The sequence below is a fragment of the Vulpes vulpes genome, chromosome 7, assembly GCF_048418805.1.
Source record: "Vulpes vulpes isolate BD-2025 chromosome 7, VulVul3, whole genome shotgun sequence".
In the NCBI taxonomy this organism is placed as follows: domain Eukaryota; kingdom Metazoa; phylum Chordata; class Mammalia; order Carnivora; family Canidae; genus Vulpes; species Vulpes vulpes.
The window spans coordinates 79094000-79117281 of NC_132786.1; the positions used below are offsets into that span (position 1 = coordinate 79094000).

General features: G+C 34.0%; 2 protein-coding genes across 15 annotated transcripts in view; one reads left to right on the forward strand and one right to left on the reverse strand.

Annotated features, from left to right (window-relative positions):
• Positions 1-3798, forward strand: part of RUNDC3B (RUN domain containing 3B) — a 142437-nt gene extending 138639 nt beyond the window's left edge. For 11 of the 12 annotated variants that reach the window (XM_072764180.1, XM_072764182.1, XM_072764181.1 and 8 more), the window contains one exon: positions 1403-3798. In XM_072764180.1, coding sequence (XP_072620281.1) covers positions 1403-1548 — 146 coding nt within the window. In that variant the 3' untranslated portion in view covers positions 1549-3798. The remainder of the gene's footprint in view (positions 1-1402) is intronic. The other variant, XR_012002652.1, reaches the window with a different exon arrangement.
• Positions 3799-3927: 129 nt separating this feature from the next.
• Positions 3928-23282, reverse strand: part of SLC25A40 (solute carrier family 25 member 40) — a 50841-nt gene continuing 31486 nt past the window's right edge. For 2 of the 3 annotated variants that reach the window (XM_026018676.2, XM_072764191.1), the window contains exons 6-12: positions 19887-19954; positions 18126-18250; positions 17162-17335; positions 15207-15316; positions 12081-12162; positions 7998-8078; positions 3928-7610 (exon numbers count right to left, since the gene is read on the reverse strand). In XM_026018676.2, the coding sequence (XP_025874461.2) occupies positions 7498-7610; positions 7998-8078; positions 12081-12162; positions 15207-15316; positions 17162-17335; positions 18126-18250; positions 19887-19954 (753 nt within the window). In that variant the 3' untranslated portion in view covers positions 3928-7497. Of the gene's footprint in view, positions 7611-7997; positions 8079-12080; positions 12163-15206; positions 15317-17161; positions 17336-18125; positions 18251-19886; positions 19955-23006; positions 23056-23282 lie in introns of all 3 variants that reach the window. The other variant, XM_072764192.1, reaches the window with a different exon arrangement.

Sequence of the window (23282 nt, forward strand, 5' to 3'; positions counted from 1 at the left end):
GATAGAAAGTAGTTTAGAATTTTCAGAGACTGAGGGTAAGGGGACAATGGGTAGTTACTGATTAAATGGGTAGAGAATTTGTTTGGGGTGATGAAAATTTTTGGAAATAGTGGTGATGGTTGCACACTACCATGGATGTAATTAATGCCACTGAATTCTATACTTAAAGTAGAAATTTAGAAAGACTGTCCAAAGCAGTTGAGTTGAAGGAGCATTTAATAAGAACTCCAGAAAATTGATTCTGGCCCCAAATGGGTCTCTAAACTTAAACATTAAAAGTGCCCTTGAAACATCTAAATCTTTTCATCCCAAAATAACATGATAAACATTCTAAATTTGAATTTGACAATTACTCTTCCATCTCTCCTTCTAATACTGTTGTATTTTCCTCTTTTTTACTTGTCAGCAAAACTATGAAGTTAACATTGCTTGTCACTTTAAGTATTTTACAAAGGAAAGACTAGGCTCAAAGAAGATGCCTTTCCTAAGGTCACACAGCTCTCTTGGGTCCCAGTACAGTTCTTCCTGAATCATGATTCGTTAATTATGTAATAAGCATCTCCTGTGTGCTAGGCACTGGGAATATAATAATGAACACAACAAATTACATGTCCTTTCTTAGGGTGTAGTTTAGAAAAAGAGAGCCCCATAATTATCATACAGGATTAACTAGGTGGGACTAGAGTTCAAAGGACAATGGGAACACTTCTGAGGGGCCATTTAAAAGAGCAGCATTCAGAAACACCTGCTGTATGGTCCAGTTTACACTTCCATAACTGGGTAGAACTGAAGCTCTTTATCTGCTTCGGAAACCTGCTAATGTTCAAAGACCTCAGCCTTTCACAGCCTCAAAAAGCCACTTCTTGGTAGTATTTGCAAACTTACTCAGCTCTGGAGAGAACTTGTGTTCCCCAGCTGTGAAAACAGAACTGCCCATCTTTCTTCAGGGCCTACTGCAGTCCAGTACATGACAAATTCCTGATGCAAGGTAGATGCTGAATAAATGTTCAATAAGTGAGTTAAGGTTCTCCCAATCCAGCCCTTCTCCTGAACTGAAGTAATGCTTCTGCTGCATTACTTACCTGCATAGGGATTTCCTATTTCTGTGGCCTGGGCGTTGGTACTGTTATTATCCCTTACTAACTGAACATGAACATATTCTGAAAAAAAAAGGTAGTTTTTATTTTTGTCCTAAAACACAGTATCTCAGACTTCCATATCTAGAACTGTTATGAGGAGCACATGTAATCCTCTGGTAATGGTTTTTGAAGGTAACACTGAAGCTAGAGAAAAACGTAATTAGGTATGTTTACAGTATTTTGTAAGTTTTTAGTTTTATAGGATCTTTTGGTATAATTCTTCAAGGGCAATTAAATATTTGTTATTTTATCTTAACTTCCAGGTAAAGAAGATACTCCCTCATTACTCGGTCTCTGTGGGTCTCTAACATCAGTGGCAAGTTACAAATCTCTAACAAGTCTCAAATCTAATGACTACCTTGCAAGTCCCACAACAGAGATGACGAGTCCAGGCCTAACTCCATCCTGAAAAATTTTATGTAAAAGCCAAAAGTTTTTATGTTGCAAATGTTCTATTTACGTAAGTTTGACTGCCGGGAAAACCTTTGGAATTTTATATTGTTCTGGCACATGTCTGGAATTCTATTGCTTCTATTAGAGAATTCAGTCCATTACATGTGCCATTCTGAGTGAAAAAGATCCTGCCATTTTAAGATTCTTATATTTGTCACTGAGGAAGTTTAAAAATGAATAGGCTTTAAAAACTTTCAAATATCCTCTAAATTAATAATCCATTACAAATTGTGATGTATATTTATTATTCAGCTGATTTGCATATATTTAAATGTACCATAATCACCAGAGACTGAGTTCAAGGTTTTATTCCAGAGACATAAGCTAAGTATTTTCTTTTACTATTTTATTCATTGATCACATTTTCTAAAACTGACAATTTCATTTTTTGTTAATTTCCTCCTAGGTTCTGATGTTTAAATGCCTGGTTTTTAGTATGAGGAAAAAGTTCTCAGCTCATTTCATAGTGGCTTACTTGGTTTTTCTTTAACAGTTATCATTTGGCATCAACATTCCATTATCACTTTATAAATTTTGTAGGAATTATGTCTTAGGCCATTACTAAATTTGTTGGGGTCATAGGGAAAGTATTTCACACCATTTTGGTAAAATGAATAAATTGTTTCCCCAAGATTTTAAAAGGTTACTTAAAAATAGCAAATATTCCTCAATATTTGGGACATTTAAAAATGTAGAACAGATGTTGGAAAGTTCATTTGAGGATTTGAGAACCTTCAAGTAAGGATTAGTAGAGTATCACCATAGTCAACAGTATGTCTGACAAACAGTGCTGTTTTGTTCTCCCTCATGTGCAGCAATGAATCATGCCATGTTAATGTTAAAAATTGATACTAATGTAAAAATCCCTGCACTTCTACAGGTTAAAAAAATCGTTTTGTTTTTTAAAAAGTTAAGTGCTATAAAATTTTTTTTTTGCAGTTTTTGGAACTATATAGTTCATCCATCAAAATCCCACCATATTAAGACAAAATGTATGAAGTATATTTTCTATAGTAAGTAATATGAGGAAAAACACGATCAGTTGTGCCAAAGAAGTTTTATACATTGTTTACATGAAGAGGACACAATACTTAATGGGGACTTCATATGCTATTTTTGTTTATTAATAAAATACTGCATTCAAACTTAGCTTGGACATATAGAAACAGTGTTTCCCCTACAACAATTTATTTTATTCAGAGGAGGTAAGCTGAACTTGTTACATCATTCTTTGTATTAGAAATGTAGGAGTGTGGTGGTTCTGTGCAATATTTAGAGCTCTAATCTCATAATTTGGAACTTAAGATAATGATAATAAGGCTAGTCTTATATGAAAGTTCAAATGCTGTCATTTCAGGGACCAAGGAGGCCTGGAAACCGTTAAAATAAGTTGTCCTAGATGTACCAGAACATATTCAGAGCTTTATTCCTTTAGCTTAAGGCTTTAGCACTTGTAAAAATGCAAATATTCTTGAAAAATGGTTTCTTTAACCATTTAATGGTACGTACTCTTAATTCTGTATACCTTATTATGAGTGGGGTATCCAAAGCAATTTTTAATGGGCACAAAGATGAAAGAAAAATACAAAATAAGGACAGTGGAAACCTAGGGAGGAGGGAATAAGAAATGGCTAAGGAGAGAAACTAGAATATTTTTTAGGCTGGCCTTAAGCACTACTGCTGCTTTCCTAAAAAATGATCAGAATGTTTAAAATGCTTTATCATCCATGATCCACTCTCAGCTGATAATTACTATTCCTCAGTAATTAAAAAAAATCATTGTTAAATTTTTTCCATACATTTTTATAATAAGGGAAAATCAAGATTCCATAATTGATAACATTTTTCAGATTTGTCTAATGCATACAGTAACTTGTGCATCTTAATGTGCTGCTAAATGCAGATTTAAACATGACATCTGAGGATCATGACTTTTCCTCCTTTCTTGGAGCTCTTGGTATAAAATTCATCTGCTAATGTGAATTCAGGTTTCTATACAGTTCACTTCACACTAGTTAGTTATACATGTAGTTAACGTTTGCATGAGGAAACAATGTATGTCTCAATCTTTAATTTTAGGTGGTAGTGTTTATTGTTTACACACCCTACCCAAAACAGAATGCTGAATTATATGCTAATATTTCCATGTGTATTTTGTTGCCTTGTACTATACTTGTTGCATGTGTATTAAATGTTTTGTACCATGCATTAGTGGTTTTATTTTTTCCTTCAAGACAAGTTACTGGATTCAAGTTGTACACTGACCTTTTTGTTTTAGCAAGTATGGTAAATGTGTATTATTCAACACCTAAAATACTAATAATATGACAAAAGGTTTTGGAGAAATCTTTATTTCAACTGATATCAAATTAAATACCTTTTATTTTAAAAAAATAACATGACCTGCTTTACAATACACAGTATCTGTCGAAGTGGTACAATACAGCAGTAATTTTGGTAGTTGCTAACCTAGTTACGTAAGAACCATGTTTGATTTCTAACCTATAAAATGGAACCATCACCATCTTCTCAGAACCTATGATGGCATCAAGATGATGTCAGCATTAAATGAAATTATATAAACTTTTTGTTTAAGTCCTCTTTATTAGATTTCCACACATGTTTTCAAGTGGTTAAAAGTGGGTCTCAAATTTACAACTTATGGAAATTCTTTGTAAAAGTTCCTATCGTTAGGTAAAATCTCCAATTTTGATCAACAGATGTGCTGGATTACCTCTGAAATGTCACATGACTGCTTTGAACATCGGGGCTCTTAAATATTGGTTTCCTTTGTTCTTCTGGAAGCAAAGTAGCTTCTGTTTTTAGCATCAGTTCTTTTTAACTGATAGGAAGAGGGAGATAAAATCACATCATTGTCAATATGGTCCCTTTTCAAAGTCTATTCTGGTCCAAACCAATCAATCCTTATTATATGTCCTCATTTTCCATACTGGTGATTATTTCTCTAAAACCCAACTAAACCCAAATTCACTACATAAGACTTAGCCTTACTACATGTGACACATTTTGGTGTTTTCTGTGCTGGGCTAAACTGTGCTACCCTATTTTCTTTTCAGTTAAAAAAAAATGCTGGTCTTGGGGAAAAAAAAATCAGACCCAACTCTATAATTATTAGAGCTGTGGCAAAAATACTTGGTTTCCTGTTGCCTTCCTGGTTTTTTTTTTTTTTTTTCCTCTGGGACTAAATTCCATTGACTGATTGAAACTCACACCTCCAGGTATGTTTAATTCAATCACCTGTCCTAACCTTAGAAACATTTCCTGACACTCCCTCTCTGCCCCCAACTCTGTGGAGAATTCCTCAGCCTTCCCACTGCTCCCCTTGCAGACCTCAAGTCAATCACAGCTTTGCCATCTCCTTGTAGCCAGTGACAGTATCTGAATGAGGCACTTCTTATCTCTAGTGCTTTTTATACTGCCTACCATATAAAAGATCTGAGTAGATGCTGAATGATAGGTTAAAATTTATTTTAAAAATTCACTTTGGAAAAAGAAGAAAAAGTGATACACTGAACTTTCCTATATCCCTGGAATTCATGTTCTGGAAAGATGGAGGAATTTAAAAGAGTCATGTGGCTACATAAGCATAGTAAATAGTTTCCTAGAATTAAAAGTAAAATTTATTTTAACTTCCCTATCAACTTTTTCAAAAAATCAAATGTCTATTATATGGAAGGTGGCAAACATGTAATATTTGATTTTCTTTTTAAAAAATGTGCACACACATAAGGAAGTAAATGTATATGTTAGAAAATTTAACACAGATTTAGACTATTTGCTTTCAGAAACACTACCAAGAGCATAATTTCTAGCCAAGTGATTTTCAGTTGCTACTATATTTTTTGCTTAAATAAAGGATAAATGCTTCTTTACCACTTGAGTATTAGAGAAAGTTTCAATTCACCCTTCTTTTCACCCAGATAAATGGCTGTAATATGTAGTAGAAAAACTACTAGGGAATTTGGTTTATTTTTTTTAGGCATAAATGCTAAGAATTTTCTGTAAGTGCAGTCCATTTTGGGGATGGAAGGGCAATTGGAATCTCCCTTCTGGTACTTCTATAAAGTTGAAATATGTGACTGCTTCTTAATAATTATAAGTTTAAATGTTTCTCTTTTCTACCAAATGGTTACCAAAGAGAAGCATAACAAAACAAAGGTAAATTTAAATTTAATACTGTTAAACAGCAGTCAGTGTTCAAGATAAACTTTCTTATATAAAGTATAGCATTAACAATGATTTTATATGAAAATATTAAGCTTGCAGCACAGTGATAATTTTAAGAAAGCATTAAACATTGTAATGAGAATTTAAGTTAAAGTTATAAATATATAGGATTTTATAGATATGTGTGTTGCCAAATTTAAGGTAAATCAACACAGTATCAAGTAAACACAAAAGATTACATATAAACCCTATATAGCTTATTTCTGATGAAACATATAAATTCTTTTCTACTTTAATACAAAATACATTAATTCTTCTACCAACACCAAAGATCTTTAACTTAACTATATTACCCTATTTTAGGGGGGAAAAATAATTCACATTTTCATAGCATACACACAGACTGCAATAAAGTGCTTTTCTTATAGGATATAGCTCCTGAGGAAATCAGTCAAAACCAAAAAAAGAGAACATTGTTTTTGTTCCACCATCATACCATTGTTTCAATCCTACAGGTATAAGCTTCAGTGACTAAAAGCTATTTCTTTCAAGGCCACTGCTGCCTCTTTTGTCTCTTGATGTAGCATATTAACATGAAATGTGTAAAATCAAGGAACATTTTGGAAATATTTTGTGGCTTGTGTTAATAATCTCAGTGTTAGGGCAGCCCAGGTGGCCCAGCGGTTTAGCGCCACCTTCAGCCCAGGGCATGATCCCAGAGACCCAGGATGGAGTCCCGTGTCAGGCTCCCTGCATGGAGCCTGCTTCTTTCTCTGCCTGTGTCTCTGCCTCTCTCTCTTTGTCTCTCATGAATAAATAAAATTTAAAAAATAATAATCATCTCTGTGTTAGAAGAAAATACAAGTGATCTCGAGAGCTCCACAAAGTGATACCGAATTCTAAGATGGCTGAAACCAGAGGCCCTTCCTAAACTAACATTATTTTTACTACTCTAAATATAATGTGGTTTTCCATTGCACAACCAAGATTCACTGTGCCAAACATTTAAAATAATTAGTAAAGTCTCCTCTCTTGCGGAAACAGTAGATAAAACAGTCTTTTAGTCACCAAAAATATCTTTGTCACATAAACAGTTATATTCTGGTTCATAAAGATAAAATAGGCATACCTTTGGGCGAAGAAATCCTAATAATGATGAAGCCTTAAAACAGCAACAGGAGGTAAAAAAACAAAAACAAAACTAATGCCTTTCAATTAAAGTAATAATTTGGTAAATGCAAATGTTTAAAGACTGCCATCTATTTACCTACTTTGTTAGAGTACTTAAAGATCTATGTGCGTGATTTAAGTGTGTATAAAAGACTTGGGCATTTTTTTTCCTAGACTCTACCTCATTAGCATACAATTCAAAATATTCTGATATATCTGACACATTCCCAATGACATTATACCAAAACCTGTAATATCAAACTCTCAGAGACTATCACTTTCAGTGTTAAGGAATAATCTTTCTTTTCTTTACATGAACATTTAATGGTTGTGATTTCTGGAATTATCTTTTTCAATATCTCAAAAGTTAACAAAATTTATTTTAAAATTAGGGTTATAATTCATAGGCAAAGCAGAAATTACTGCTCATTTAAATTATAAGATAAAACATATAAAATCATGTTAAGATAACGGTGAAAGAGTTCTTGCCTAACCTCTCCACCTTATTATTTGGCTTTGGTTGTTATTTCAAGTTGAAATATCATCACTAGTATTGCTGTCTTCGAGCATTTTGATTCTGGAAAAAAGTCTTCCCAAATTCATAGGTACTGATCATAATGGCACAAGCAGGAGCAATTTTAATTAAACGGGGAATGAGGCCTGAAAAAAGAATAGAAAAAAAAAATCAGGGTAAATCTTACCTTATGTTTAAATAATATAATTTTTAAAGTTCATTCTGATAATGATCAGATTAAATGAAGTGATGTATCACATACTGTGCCATAAACTGGTGTCAAAGAACAAGCCAAATTACCTCCAATCTCCTCACTTTAATTCCATGGTACTTTTAGAGAAATCTTGTCTTTTTAATAGTAAATCTTTTCCTTACAGAAAAGATGTTTGCTTCAACATCATAAATGTGGTTTGTTTTTATAAATAGGGAATGTTTTCAATAATTTCCTGCTTAAAGTTAATTTAGGAAGATGATAAAGATTTGAGAGTAAAAGTAACCATTTATTTAACAATCTGGTAAAGCAAGTATTTTACCTGTAAATAATCCTGCAAATCCATTCTTAGCAACAATGTTCTTCATGATAGCCCAGGTTGACATATGCAAAGGCATAGAAACTAAATGTTAAAATAAACAAGTGATACATTATAAATTACCACTTAATAATTTTGAACACAAGTAGTACACATAAAAATGTTTACAACCTTTGGGCATGTGTAACTGCATTATAACAGATTTACCTAAAATTTACCCCGTCTTATTTTTAACAGTTGGATTGATTAAAAAGAAAAATTAGAAGAAGGTCATAAATTTAAAGTTAAAGGTGTATAGAACTAGATATAATCAAGTAGGGATATATAGATGGATTCTTCTGAATTAAGTTTCTTAAGCTTGGTGGTGGGTGGTATCCTTTATACTTTGTTCCATGCCTTAAAAATCTTTCATAATGAAAAATTTAAAAGATGTGTAGAAATCTTCATGGGGTTCCCAAAGCCAAACAAGCCCTGATAACTATTTTTCATTAAATTTTTATTGCACACATTTTTTAAAAATGCTTTTTTCTAAGAAGAGGTTCTGAAAAAATAGCTCATTCTCCCTAGGGAGGTCTGCCTTTATTAAAACCTTTCTGAATAGGTGTGCCAGTCTTGCTATCAATTATATCAGTCTTGTATCCTCCAGGTTTAGCCTTTTTTTAAAAAATAAAATTCTGCATTTTTGTAAAACTTTATAAAAAGTATTTCAAATTGTACAGTCACTAGAAGTACACAGTTATAAAAAATGCACACACTTCACTTGGCATCTCTAGTCTTTAAATAACAGTAATGTCTCATTTGCAACCATTCAAATATCAGACAGTAAAAAGACTAGATTTTTTTTAAAAAAACAACAAAAATATATGTTGCCAAGGTTGAAACATTCAGCTATGAATGAGCAACCCATGCACAAAGTTTACTTACCTTCATTTTACACAATGATTCTAAGCAGCTGGCTTAGCCCACAGATTACTAGATGCAGTAAGTAAAAAAAGAATCTAAGAAGCAAGCATACTACCATGTATGCACTGACATGACGTGCTGAAGTTGTCAAAGTCTTGGTTTGAGATCAGCTGGATGATGGGCAAACTCTGCTATATTATCCTCATTAGCTGCTCAGAGCTGCATTGTAAGACTCTAAGATAGTCAGTGTGACCGTGCATGACAACTTGGAGTCATTAAGAAAGATGAAAGTATGTATTACTAAGCATGCCCAGGGAAAAAAGGGAAAGGTTGGAGAAAGAGAGCTTTCAAAAGTGGCTTTTTAGAATTTTGCCACTTAATGGAATGGGGGGCTCATTATCTCAAATCTCATGTTTATAAATAGCAGAGTGTCTGAGGATAAGTGAGGCTTTGTGATTTATTCAGGAAGCTATATGATCAATATAAATACTGTAAGTATAATAAACAACTATAGCAACCCAACAGGAAGGACACATTTTTTAAACTAAGAACAAAGTATTTGTGAATGAAATTTAACTTTCTAAAGAAAGTCAATGACAAAAATTTTACACTACAAGTCAGCAACTTCTTCATGTTTAAATTATTCCATTTAAATTTTGAAAACAACTAATGAAAGAAAAGAAGCCAAGTAGCCAGGTATTTCTGAACTTGTAGAATTCAAGCCCCAAAGTGGTCCTATTAAATAGCAGGGTGCAATTAATGCAAAAGAATGGATAGAAAGCATTATCAACTGAAGGTGAGCCTTGGTAGAGCTCTAATGGAATCTCCCAAGTATCTCCTGCCTCAAGTTCTAACACTCTAGAGCCATTCCTGGAGGTGATAAGCCACTTTTTATATTGTAAGGAGACATTGTTTGGTTATTACATATTTCAAGTAGAGACAACAAGAAAATAAACTCACCATCCACATTTAGCAAATCTGAGCAACTGTATATTTTAGTTACAACTGAAGAGGCCCCTTATATTTCCTCTCAGTATTCCTCCCCTCTCTTCAGAGGTAACCACTCTCTCGTCTTTCTTTTTTCCTTTATCTTTCTCATGCTTGTGTCTAAACTTTCACTACATCTGAATATATACTCTTGCTTTTGATCGTCTTAAACTTTATACAAATGCTATCACACTGTACACTTATGATGTGCTTTTAGAATGATCTATGTTGGCAAGTATAGCTGTTTGATTGTAATTGCTGTATGGTATTGCATTATATGGATTATCACTGTTTACCCATTTCCTTGCCAAGGACTATTTTGGGCCTTGGCAAAAGACCAAACTAAAAACTAAAACTAAAAACTCTTAGTTCTAACTAAAAACTCTTCAGTGAGTATCCCTGTACACGAGCAGACATTTCTCTAGGGCATATATCTAGGCTGGAACTGCTTGTTCAAAGGGCCTTTCTTGATATTGCCAGATTATTTTCCAAACTTAGGCTCTTACCCGCCCAGCATGAGAGTTCCATTGCTCCATATCCTCCCGAACGACCCAGGGCATATAAAATGTCCTCCCACTGCCCTTCTGGTTGGCATTGTTTTTCGTTACTACTAAGATTAAACTTCTCTTCACAAATTTGTCATATACGACCATTTTTTAATAGTTTTAAAATTTCCATTGAAGCATTTTAAAAAAATTAATATATTCATAGAAAAAAGAAGTTTAACAGTAGAAAACAGGTAGATCTGAGCCAGGTTTAAAAAGCCAGGTTAAGGTTAAATTCTTTTTAACTAAATGATGGATGCCTAAGTGAGGTAAAAGTCACCCCTGTTATAAAATTTGGCACTCACTACATCCTGATATGCTTCTTTTCCATTACATTATGAGCTGTCTGAGGACTTGGATACTGCCTCACTTCTCTGTATATACCAGCATAGTGCGCTCGAATCAGCGGTCAATTAATGAATGGGAGACATGGTCTAAGTGCACTGATACAGAGATCATGTTCTTACAGGGAACTCTCCATCATTCTCCTTATAACACTTATTTGCCTTTTTGCTTAGAGATAATGGATTTGGTATAGCTGAGCTAGAGTGGAGGAAGCCAATTCTAAAGGGAGCATTTACCTCTTTGGTGGGGATGATCTGATAAAAATGAGAAAAAATATGTGCTGTTTATCACTCAAATCAGAAGTGCAGTCTGCAGAAGTATGTCTTGCTAAATATAACTAGTCATAGCTGAAGGAGAGTAACAGGTAAAAGTGACCAATGATAAGTAAAATTAAGACCCAAGGCTTATTTAAGATTTCTCACTAATGTGATTTAAGAAAAAGCACCCCAGGTGACTCCAAAGGTTATTTACGTAACCAGGTAAGTGGCTCTCAAACCTTTGCATCAGAATCTAACTGTAGAGATTCTCATCTTTGTTGACTTCCCAGGTCTTAGCTAACTCCTATTATTAGAATGGACTAGGACTTTGGAAAGTTAAAAAGACAGAGCAGTCACTAATATTCACCAGATTCAGTTTCAGAGATTTGTAAACAATGTTTCTTTAAATATAATAAGACCTATTAGACTTGTATGCAGAATATTCTGGTGGGTAACAGCAGTTTACTAACATTATTATGTTTATCAATCACAAGGCTTACATGACACAATTTTGTAATAGATAATTTCCAATGAGTTTGCCACACTTTCTATAAAAAAATAATGAAAGAAGGAATCTAGTGGAAGCAACTAAGAGTGCACTTTTGTTCTAGAAGAAATTACAGGTTATAAAAAAGTAAAAATAGATAACAGGAAGGAAAAAAAACATACCAAAAGGAAGGGAAGCTAAAAAACATTAAGCAAAGGAATGAAATGTATACTCATACTAATGAAACAAAACACACCGAGAAAAAGGGTTCCCATTAATTTCCTATCCTTCACCCTAAATTGTCTAGGTTTATTTGAAAGAATGGCTATATAGTATGTAGTCTTCTATATAGCAGGTATGAGACTTAACTAATGGCAGGCAGATTATATATAGATTTTTAAATTTCTTAAATTTTGGAGGGGGTTGAGAGTATTTTTTCTCTGAGCATTCCATACTAGGAGTGTATAAGTTTCAGTTAAAGCAGCAGAGGAAAAAAAAATCTGGAAAGAAAAACAAAAATAATCATAGCATCTTGAAAATGCTTTAAATTAATTAAACTTACTTTTATGACTTTCATATATCCAAAGTTGTGTCTGCTTTTGTGTTTTTACCACATCAAATGGCAAAGTTGCAACAGCTGCAATCTAGCAAAATGTAAAATTAAACCCACTTTAAAATTTTTTAAATATTTTTATATTAAGTAGCATATTACTTAAGGATAATAATGGACATCATAACTAAACTGAAACTTAAGATGAAACCAGAAATATTCAAAGAGAAGTTTTTATTAAAACAGATAACCTGTCCTGTGTATTTCTCCCAAAATTCAGAAGTAAATAATTTAGTCTCAAAAAAGTTCCCCTACTCTCCTGAGATCTCACAGCTACTAGTGGTAGAGTCAGACTTACAACTCAACTGACCACTGGGACTCCAAAACCAGTATTCACAATTTCTGATTATTTTCCTATTATTCCTTTACTACACATGATGGTATAATACATATTGTAAAGCAGAAATTCTTGATTATGTAGTAAGCATTTTAAAATTTCCAACAAATGTCTTAGAATAAAAAAATTAAATTTACACAAGCAAACCCTTTTCTTTATGGGTTTCAACATACCAAATAGTTACAATAGTTTACAAATCACACTTTAAGAAGAATCTTGAAATGAATCAATGATTATTTTCATAATGACCTAATTAAGGAAGGTTTTTTCAAAGAATAAATTCCCGTAATATTTGCTACAACAGCCATGCAAAGTAAAAACTTTTTTTTCCCAGCTCACATTTGATAGTATGCTCCTAAAATGCTCCCTGAAATCATTCACATTGTATTTCACCTCAACAATGCTGTTTTAAGTTTCTGAACTGAAATCAGTTTTAAAGATATCACATAGAATAGTGTAAATTAACAACAGGAAACAACAAATGTTGGAGAGGATGTGGAGAAAGGGGAACCCTCTTGCATTGTTGGTGGGAATGTGAACTCATACAGGCACTCTGGAAAACTGTGTGGAGGTTCCTCAAAGAGTTAAAAATAGAGCTATCCTATGAACCAGCAATAGCACTGCTGGGGATTTACCCCAAAGATACAGATACAGTGAAAGACCATGACACCTGCACCCCAATGTTTATAGTATCAATGTCCACAATAGCCAAACTGTAGAAGGAGCCTCGGTGTCCATGGAAAGATGAATGGATAAAGAAGATGTGGTTTATGTATACAATGGAATATTACTCAGCCATTAGAAACGACAAATACCCACCATTTGCGTCAACGTGGATGGAACTGGAGGGTATTATGCTGAGTGAAGTAAGTCAATAGGAGAAGGACAAACATGTGGTTTCATTCATTCGGGGAATATAAAAAATAGTGAAAGGGATCATAGGGGAAAGGAGAGAAAATTAAGTGGGAAAAAATCAGAGAGGGTGACAAAACACGAGAGACTCCTAACTCTGGGAAATGAACAAGGGGTAGTGCATGAGGACGTGGGCAGGGGGATGGGGTGACTGGGTGATGGGCACTGAGGAGGGCACTTGAAGGGATGAGCACTGGGTGTTATACTCTATGTTGGCAAATCGAACTCCAATAAAAAAATATACAAAAAAAAGATCTCACATAAGTGAAAATCAATTATTATTCCTCCCTCTCCACAATCTAGCATGTAGTAGCAAAAGGCAGTTAACAAATGTTAATATATAAGCCTTTGACACTTTCTAAAAGGATGCAGCTATTCTGTTTTGTGACAGAAAGCCTGAACATCACACTGATGTTTTTCCTGTTGCAGAGATAAATTTTTATTTGGAAACAGTAAAAAGTCAATGATACTTTCTAGATCATTAAAAAAAAATTAATTAAATTTTCTGTGTTTAAGCAGTAGTGAAATAGAGAATTTTCCTTCCTATTACTGGAAAGCTGGTACAACATCCTGAAGCTATTCAATTTTTTTTAAAGAATTTTATTTACTTGAGAGAGACAGAGAACATGTGCAGAGAGAGGGAGAAGTAGACCCCACTGAGCAGGGAGCCTGACACAGGGCTTGATCCCAGGACCCTAAGATCATGACCTGAGCCAAATGTAGATGCTTAACCAAATAAGCCACTCAGGCACCCCACATTATTCAACTTTTTAAAAGAGACATTAAGTATTATTTATAAGTACAAAGCTGGTTTTGTAATTCAACTGTTACAAATATAAATAGTACCTGTTCTTTTCACTCACGCTGGATTAAGATATAAATGAAATATAATTAAGTTACATGTAATCACCTCAAAAAAAAAAAAAAAAAGAAGAATGAAAACATTATGCTGGTTTTTAACTACTTAAATTACTCAAAAAGTAACTGCTCTCTGTCTCTATAGGCTTAAAAATCCCAGGGTTAATCTGACAGACCCCAGACCTAAGAACACTCCTATCTCAGTTCCAAACTCAATCACAGTCGCTTCCTTAGCCCAGGCTTTCTGGCACAGTTATTCTAGTATTTTCCTGCAGGTCTCCATCCCTTCACTATGCTCCTGTACTCTTTTCATTTGGTTCCAATAGGTCAGCATCTCACTCTAGGTCATCACAAATTCATTTTGTAAGTATGTGAAAATAAGAAAACTCTGTGGCCAACATAATGATACTATGAATCTGCATAAAAGACCACTACACAACTTTACATTATGTGGAGGAATGGAACAGTGAACTTTCTACTTCCTAAAAATGGTCATTTGAGATTCCCGCCTCCTGACTGTAATTTTTGTTGAAATTTTTTTCTTCTGTTAAAATTCTTTTAAGAAATACTTAGCCAAAATGTTCTCAAACAAATAGGAATTAGCAGCAGAGGATGAAATTACTTCTGTTCAATGTGATTACACAAAAATGATACTCCATTAAATATAACCTAACCAGATATATTGGCATTAATTTAATGAACAAACTGGCAAGTATTTGGTAAATAATAAAGCACTAATTAAGATATTATCATAACTATAATGATCTAACATACCAAAAATTTTTCAGAAAAACTAATGTAATATAATAAAAACATAAATTATTTCCTCAAAATAGGACAGAAAATTTTTAAAGCAGTGCAGCCCAAAACTGATCTCAATAGTTATGAAATGCTATATAATCTTTCATTCTGTTTTAATAAGACAATTACTATTATTCTGGAATATTAACAACAAAAGAATATCAACTTACAGAACCAGACAATGCCCCTGAAGTAAAGTTGATCATAAATGTTGGTTCATATAGACCAGATTTTGCACACAACCACTTCTTTAAAACTTCATAGTTGTACCAGTACATTGCTATAAAAACAGAAAATGAAATGAATACATAATTTAGAAGTGAAATGTGGACCTTAAGTATATAAGGTTATATATTAAAGAAAAAGGGAAAATATGACCCTGACACACTTTACTTTCTGCTTGGACACACATACTAATTAAGATTGGAAAAAAAAAGCCAAAAAGGGAACCAAATTCTTGAGAAATATTCTAGCAGTCTTATAAATAAAACCCCACCTATATACTTATAAATAAAACCCCACCTATATAATAGTTAAGTAGGACTTTAATTCCAAAACCTGACAAGGACAGTAGGAGAAAGACAGGTATAGTTCAATATCATTCATTAACACAGGTATAAAAATTCTTAGGAAAAAAAAAAGTATTTCATAAAAGATCATACACTATGACTAAACTGGGTTATTGTTAGAAGAATGCAAAGGCAGTAAATGTAATAATTTCTTTAAATGCCAAACACAACTTTAAAAGAACCATGGGATCATCTAAGATTGATGGAAAAGCCTTTCACAAAATTCAATACATTTTCACTTAAAGCAAAGCAATTTCTTGCAAACTTAGGGGATAAAAGAGAATTTCTTTAACTAGAAAAAGAATATACATCAAGAATCCTTAGCAAAAATAATTAATGGTGAAACAACAATTATTTCCTTTAGGATTAGAAAAATGACAGGGATGCAACATCATTGCTATTATTCAAAACTGTTCTACAAAGCACAGTAAGAGAGAACCAAATAAAAGCTCTAATGATTAAAAATGAAACAAAGTAGTTATAATTTACATATTTGTCTATACAGAAAATTCAAGATAAGCAAAGTAAAATTAATAGTTTTAAAAGTAGCTGATTAAATATAATCTAACACACAAAAATTAATTATAACACTGCACCAGCCTAAGACTTGAAATCTTTATTTTAATAGAGCTTTTAAAATAGCTACTAAAGTTGGAAGTGGTTATAACTATAAATAAATCTAACTCCAAAAAATATAGTATTTATGAAGAAAAATTTAAAACTCTACTGAGATACTTTAAAGAAGAATTATAGAGAGAGATGACATTTCTATGGGGGAAAATAAGGTAACCTTAATAAGGCACTAGTAATTTAGACAACACTGCAGGATTAGTGCAGGCCTAGACAAACTAGCCAGTGGAAGATATCCATGCATACATGAAGCTTTGATGTGACAGGTGACACATCAAATCCTTGGAGCAAGTGTGGTTACTGAATAAATGATGCTGGGATAACCATCCATGTATAATGGGGAAATAGAGTTGAATATTTATCTCAGTTCTTAACTGCAAATCAATTACAGATAAGTGAATGGCCAATGAAATGATACTCAGCATCATTAAGAATCAAGAAAATATAAGTGAGGTACCACTTTAAATTACTAAACAAAACTTACGAACTCTAACAGTAAAAGTACTGGTGAGGGTATGAAATGAAGGAAGAGGAAGCTGGTAGGTGTACTGATCTATACAATCACTTTAGAAAAGAATCTGACATGTAATAATTAATATATATATATTTATATGAACTCGCAAAGCTAATACTAGAGAAATTCTTGTACATGTACACCGAAAGTCTGTTAAAAATGTTCACAACAGCACTTACTTGTTTACTCATAAACGAGTAAAAATGAAAAAAGTTTCACATAAAAAAACAAATCTTAAGATTCTTGAGTAAAATAAGCATTTTCTAAATCTTTAAAATAGGTAACAGCATGTTAACTAAGTAACATATTGTTTAACAATAATACACATGTGGTAAAACTATTTTTAATTTAAACATGATATATACGTAAGACAATGCTACCTAAATTTAGCAGATACCAAGATAAATCCTACCTGAGAATGGTACATCTCTAAGAATAGTAGGAGCCCAGCCCTTCCAAAGGGAAATCCAACCATCTTCAGACACTTTCTTGCTGACAAATCGATGCAATTCTTTGGAAGAAAACTTCTTAGATTGCATCTTGGTTCTAATCAATTCTAATGGACTTATCACAGTTACTGCACCAACTAATACCAACAAGCAAATATAAGAAAACAAACAAAAAGCCATGTACTATGCAAACACACATGCAAAAAATATTTCATGCATTTTATATACTTTTTATTCTGAAATGTCTGCAAAGTCAAATATCTAATGATGCCAACATAATGGTGCACATTTTTTTTCCCTTAATAAAGGTATTTCTTAAAAGCCTGTTTTCATATAACTTACTCTTTCTGGTTTCAACTCTTTTTTCTTTTTAAGATTTTTTTTTAAGTAATCTCTATACCCAATGTGGGGCTCAAACTCACAACCCTAAGATCAAGAGTCTCCTGCTCCACCAACTGAGCCAAGCCAGGTACCCTGGTTTCAACTCTTTTAAGAGCAGCTCCAGAAATACTACATGTCAATTACACTACTATGAAGCTCACCCCCACAGCACAGAGAAAAATATCTTTCTGCACAGAGGCACCTTTCCTTCCGATTAAATAAACTCTGAATCCTGCAGTCTATAAGGAAGAAGATTCATGACTTAGCTATCAATTTAACATCAACTTAACATCTACTGTCACTCTAAAATCTAAATTCTAAAGCCTAAACTCTCTGTCGAGGATTCAACAGGGATGGGTTGATCCCATCTTATTCTGATGGCAACTGCACATACTATATGACTTCCAGAGTACAGATATTAACAAATTAGTACAAACTACAATGCAAAATGTACCAATACTCTGTATTTTATGCAAAATTATCTGTCAAAATTTTAAAAGCTCGAAACAAAAATCAAAATGAAAATACAGTAAGTTTATTACTTACATCTGGCAACAATTCCAGCAATAATTGGTATACGACTTTCATTTTCTCCTAATTTTGATCTCAGAAGAGCAGATAATTGATCATAGCAGGTAAAATAAATAACTGTGGCAGGAACTGCCATCACTCTATTAGAAAGATACCAACAAAAAAGATTTGTACAAAACTGTCAAAAGACTTAAATGTATTAAATTATTATTAAATATAAGCTAAAATCCTTATACTGTATATAAGCTGAAAACTCTAACAAATCAGCCAATGGGATCAATTTTTATTTTATTTTAAAATTATTAGTGTTTAATTTAGTAGGCAACAAAAAGATGTACAATAGGTATCTGCCCTACAGAAGTTTATATTCTAGTTGTGAAGATCAAGTTACAAAGCACTTGATCAGGTCATAAATAGGAAAAGACTAAGGAGGACACTCCTCTATCTCCTTGATTTATTGATTTTGGCCTCCCAAAAATCCTCCTTCCCAATTATAGTCACTATAACATGAAAATCTCTAAAGTAAAAAATACAAGAGCACTTGTAAAATATTTTTAACTACAGACTGAGTATCATACCTACTTATAACCAGAAATAAAATAAGATTTACATTGCCAGAATTATATGTGTATAGTTTTGATGAAATTCCTATGGCAAAAAAAAAAAAAGGAAAAAGAAAGAAATTCCTATGGCATATTCTTTCAAATGAAATTATCAAAAGGGAATTATTAATAAATTAAACACAAAATTGCAAGCACTATCATGTTATATATATTAATACAAGAAACCAGTTTTTGTTTATGGTCTAAGGGACATTCACAGACTGTACTTTGAAAATGACTAATGTTCCACAGTGAAGTTTGATGAGAATTTAGAAACAAAATTGACTGCAGGGCTTGGATCAGCCACTAATTTTATAATTTTAGGCACTGTTTAAAATGTAAGCCTCAAAGTATCTAATTTGCTCCACAAAAATATACATTGAAAAGGGAAGGTATACATATCACAGTATCTCTTATTATTTTCATAAAACAAAAAGTCAACGCCAAGTTCTTAATTTCTGAAAATGAAAAAAAATTATGCTTGTGCATCAAAGACTTACCACAGCAGGCCTGGTTGCTCAAATCTTCTTTCTCTTCAGGAGGACACTTTGCATGCTTGATCTTTGGCCAATTCCAAGGAATGTAGCCCTTGGAATATTCCCTATAATAAGGGTGTTTGTTTTGTTTTGTTTTTGGTATGTCTGGAGCACAAAATCAACTTGTCTAGGTTTTTTTTGTGCAAGTGATGTGACTTGCTTTCTTTTTGGAGGTCTGGAGTTTTGGTAGTCACAGGTGGTCATAAAGAAAGAATTTGCCTATGTCCCTAATTCTCAATATAAGCCTCAGACTTTGCCACTGAAACTCATTTTAAGGTAGAAATACTTTGCACATGCTGCTGCAGTTCAGTGCTAGAAGAATAAGCATGTCCTATGGGATGTCACCAGGGAGGGTTCTGGAAGCTTTACGCCTGCCTGGTCAGCTACTGTTGTGCCTCTTCCCTTCCTGATTCTGCTTTGTAGCCACATGCTGTAATAAGTCACAGACAGGAGTATAATCGTCTTTAAGTCCTGTGAGTCCTTCTCTAACAAATCATCAAATGTGTGGGTGGCTGTGGGACTCATAAAACAATGCTTTAGAAAAAGTCCCAATATTATAAATTATGATTTTATCCAATCATGCCAATCATAAGGCAAAACAAAACATTTAGTGAGAAAAATAGTAAATTGCAACTTACAAGGTAGGGGGAAGGCCACTCCACAGGGATTTAATGCCCTCATTTCGAACGATTTTAAAAAAGGCATCCTAAAAGTATAATAGAAAACAGTCAAAATATATCCCTGAACCTTATATATAAACTTTTTGGTAAATGATTGGTACTTTTATTTTTTCAAGCATTTATTTCCAAAATATGAGCTTCTCAGATTTGTGTTTTATCCATTCATTTAAAAAAAATTTTCCTCAACTTTCAAACACAAGTAAATGAATGATACCTTCTGCTGACAGAATAAAATCTATGTTACTCAGCTATGGCTTATTCTACTTAGAGCTTAGATGCCAAGTTTTTAAAATATTATTATAAAAAGGAAATGGAGTAATGGCAGAGAATGGGTCAGATTAACTCTCTTGACCAACCACAGTGTCTGAAAAAATATTTAAACCCAGTATTTGGGGATCCCTGGGTGGCTCAGCAGTTTAGCACCTGCCTTTGGCCCAGGGCGTGATCCTGGAGTCCTGGGATCGAGTCCCACAACACGCTCCCTGCATGGAGCCTGCTTCTCCCTCTGCCTGTGTCTCTGCCTTTGTCTCTCTGTGTCTCTCATGAATAAATAAATAAATTATAAATAAATAAATCCAGTACTTGAAATTTCTGGAGAGGAATCAAAAACAGGTAAAAATCAGTGAGAAGTAGGTTGTTAAAAGACAAAGAGCAATGAGTGAGATTTGCAAATCTGCAGATTTTTCTCTATAGAAGTGGAAAAGAATAGCACATTTACTTGCAGGAAATGGCAAATACAGGATTCAGGCTGACAAAATATCTAGAAACTTAGGTAGGAAAAGGAGGCACTACAGAAAGCACAAGCCTCAAAGTTTGCATACAAAATCAGCCACAAGGGATGCCCGGGTGGCTCAGCGGTTCAGCGCTGCCTTCATCCCAGGGCGTGATCCTGGAGACCCGGGATCGAGTCCCACATCGGGTTCCCTGCATGGAGCCTGCTTCTCCCTCTGCCTATGTCTCTGCCTCTCTCTCTGTGTTTCTTATGAATAAATAAATAAAATCTTAAAAAAAATCAGTCACAAAGCTTGGCTCGCCAATAAATTAGACAATCCTAGACCAAGACAACAAAGTCCAGGCCACAAAATAAACCAGCAGCTAAAGGCTGAGTGGAAATTTCAACTGCAAACCAACACAGGGAAGCCTGACTTTAGAGTCTGAATCCAGCCAAAGTTAACTGTCTTTTAAAACAAAATGGACTCTTTGGAAGAATATTTTCACAATGCATCAATCATAATGTTTTCTATACAATCAAAATTCCTAAGGCATAAAGAAAATGTGCCCATACTTAAAGAAAAAGTAGTCAATAAAAACCAATACTGAAATTTCAGATGATACAATTAGCAGACAAGAAGTCTAAAGCAGGGATGCTTGGGTGGCTCAGCAGTTTGAGTGCCTGCCTTCGGCCCAGGGCATGATCTTGGAGTCCCGGGATCAAGTCCCAGGGAGACGGAGCATGAAGCCTGCTTTTCTCTCTGCCTGTGTCAGAGGCCTCTCTCTGTGTCTCTCATGAATAAATAAATATTAAAAAAAAAAGAAGTCTAAAGCAGCTATTATAAATATATTTAAAAACTTAAAAGATGATATATACACAATGAAAGAACAAATTGGTATTTCAGCATAGGAACAGTTACCATAAAAAACAGCCAAGTGAAAATTCTAAATCTGAAGTAAAAATTCACTAAGTGGGCTTAACAGAAGAAAGGAAATAGCAAATAGAGTCAATGAACTTAAAGACAGAACTTTAGTCTGAAGGAGAAGGAGGAAAAATAATGAAGAAAAATGTCGAGGCTCAGGGACCTGATGGGAAAGAAACATCAAGTGGCATAACAGGTTTACCTGAATCAGAGGAAAGGAGAGAGAACAGGATAGGAAATAACCTAAGGAAATGATAGCCAAAAACTTCCCCAAATAAGTCAAAGACATCAATTGACAGAGCCCCAAATCCGAAAAGGTTCCAAGAAAAATAAAAACAGACAATGAAAACAGAAAAGCCAAATGACAAAAATACATCTAGAGAAAGGATGATACAAATGAAGGCTAACTTTGCATAAGACACATGGAAGGTCACAAGATAATGTAATGACATGTTTAAGGTGCTGAAAAAAATTATGCCAGAATTTTGTATGCAGCCAAAATAGGCTTTAAAAATGCTTGATAAAGACATTTCAGTAGAACAAAAACTGAGAGGAAAACTGCCAAAACACCTGCCTGAAAGTAATGCTGAAAATAAGGTCTTCAGGAAGAAGGGCCATGCTGCCAAATAGCAACTAAAATCTTCAAAAAAGGAAGAAAGAAGAAATGGTAAATACATGGTTACATATGAAACATTCCCCCCTTTTATCCTTTTAACTACTTTAAAAGACATAGCTTTTTTTTTTTTTTTTTTAATTTATGATAGGCACACAGTGAAAGAGAGAGAGAGAGAGGCAGAGACACAGGCAGAGGGAGAAGCAGGCTCCATGCACCGGGAGCCCGACGTGGGATTCGATCCCGGGTCTCCAGGATCGCGCCCTGGGCCAAAGGCAGGCGCCAAACCGCTGCGCCACCCAGGGATCCCCAAGACATAGCTTTTTAAATAAAAAATTTTCTAACAGCTGTGGAATTTGTAATGTACAAAGATGTACTATACATTAAGCCATAGCACAAAGAAAGAGGGACAGTGTGAATCCTGTCAAAAACCATGAGGGGTCTAAGTACACATACTCTCCTTGCAAGTTACCAAGTCAGCCTGCCACAGTATCCTGAGAGTTGGTCAAAGACAAGAATCTCTGGCATAAGAGGTAAAGGACAGTTTATTACTCACAGTAACAGCAGCAGTCAGAGTATCAGCATTTTTGTGCCAATTTCCTGAGCCCCAATTTCCACAAAGGAATGTGAAGAAGGCCTGGATGACACCTGAACACACAGTGCCTGCATTACAGCAGGGGAAATCTGACCTGAGGGGACCCAAATCCTCTGTAATGTGCAGTGGGGACACTTTCCCTTTGCTCTAGAGGGAGATACTGTATCTATCAAGGTTGTTCACCATACAAACATCATGGAAACGATGGTAAGGAACATGTTAAGAGCAGTCAGTACCTTGCTCACAAGATACGCAGAAATGTGAAAGACTTGAAGAACTGTCTCCCTAGAAATGGGAATTGAAAAATCAATATATTATTATTATAACTCAACTAATCCAACAGAATCCAAGAAAGGAGAAGAAAACCAAAAAGCAAAAACAGGGAGCAAACAGTAAAAAAACATACAAAGATAGTAGACTGACACCCAACTATGTTAATTAAAGTACTAAGTTTTCCAATTAAAAATCAGAGATTGTCAGAGAGGGGACTAAAAAAGCAAGGCCCAGCTCTA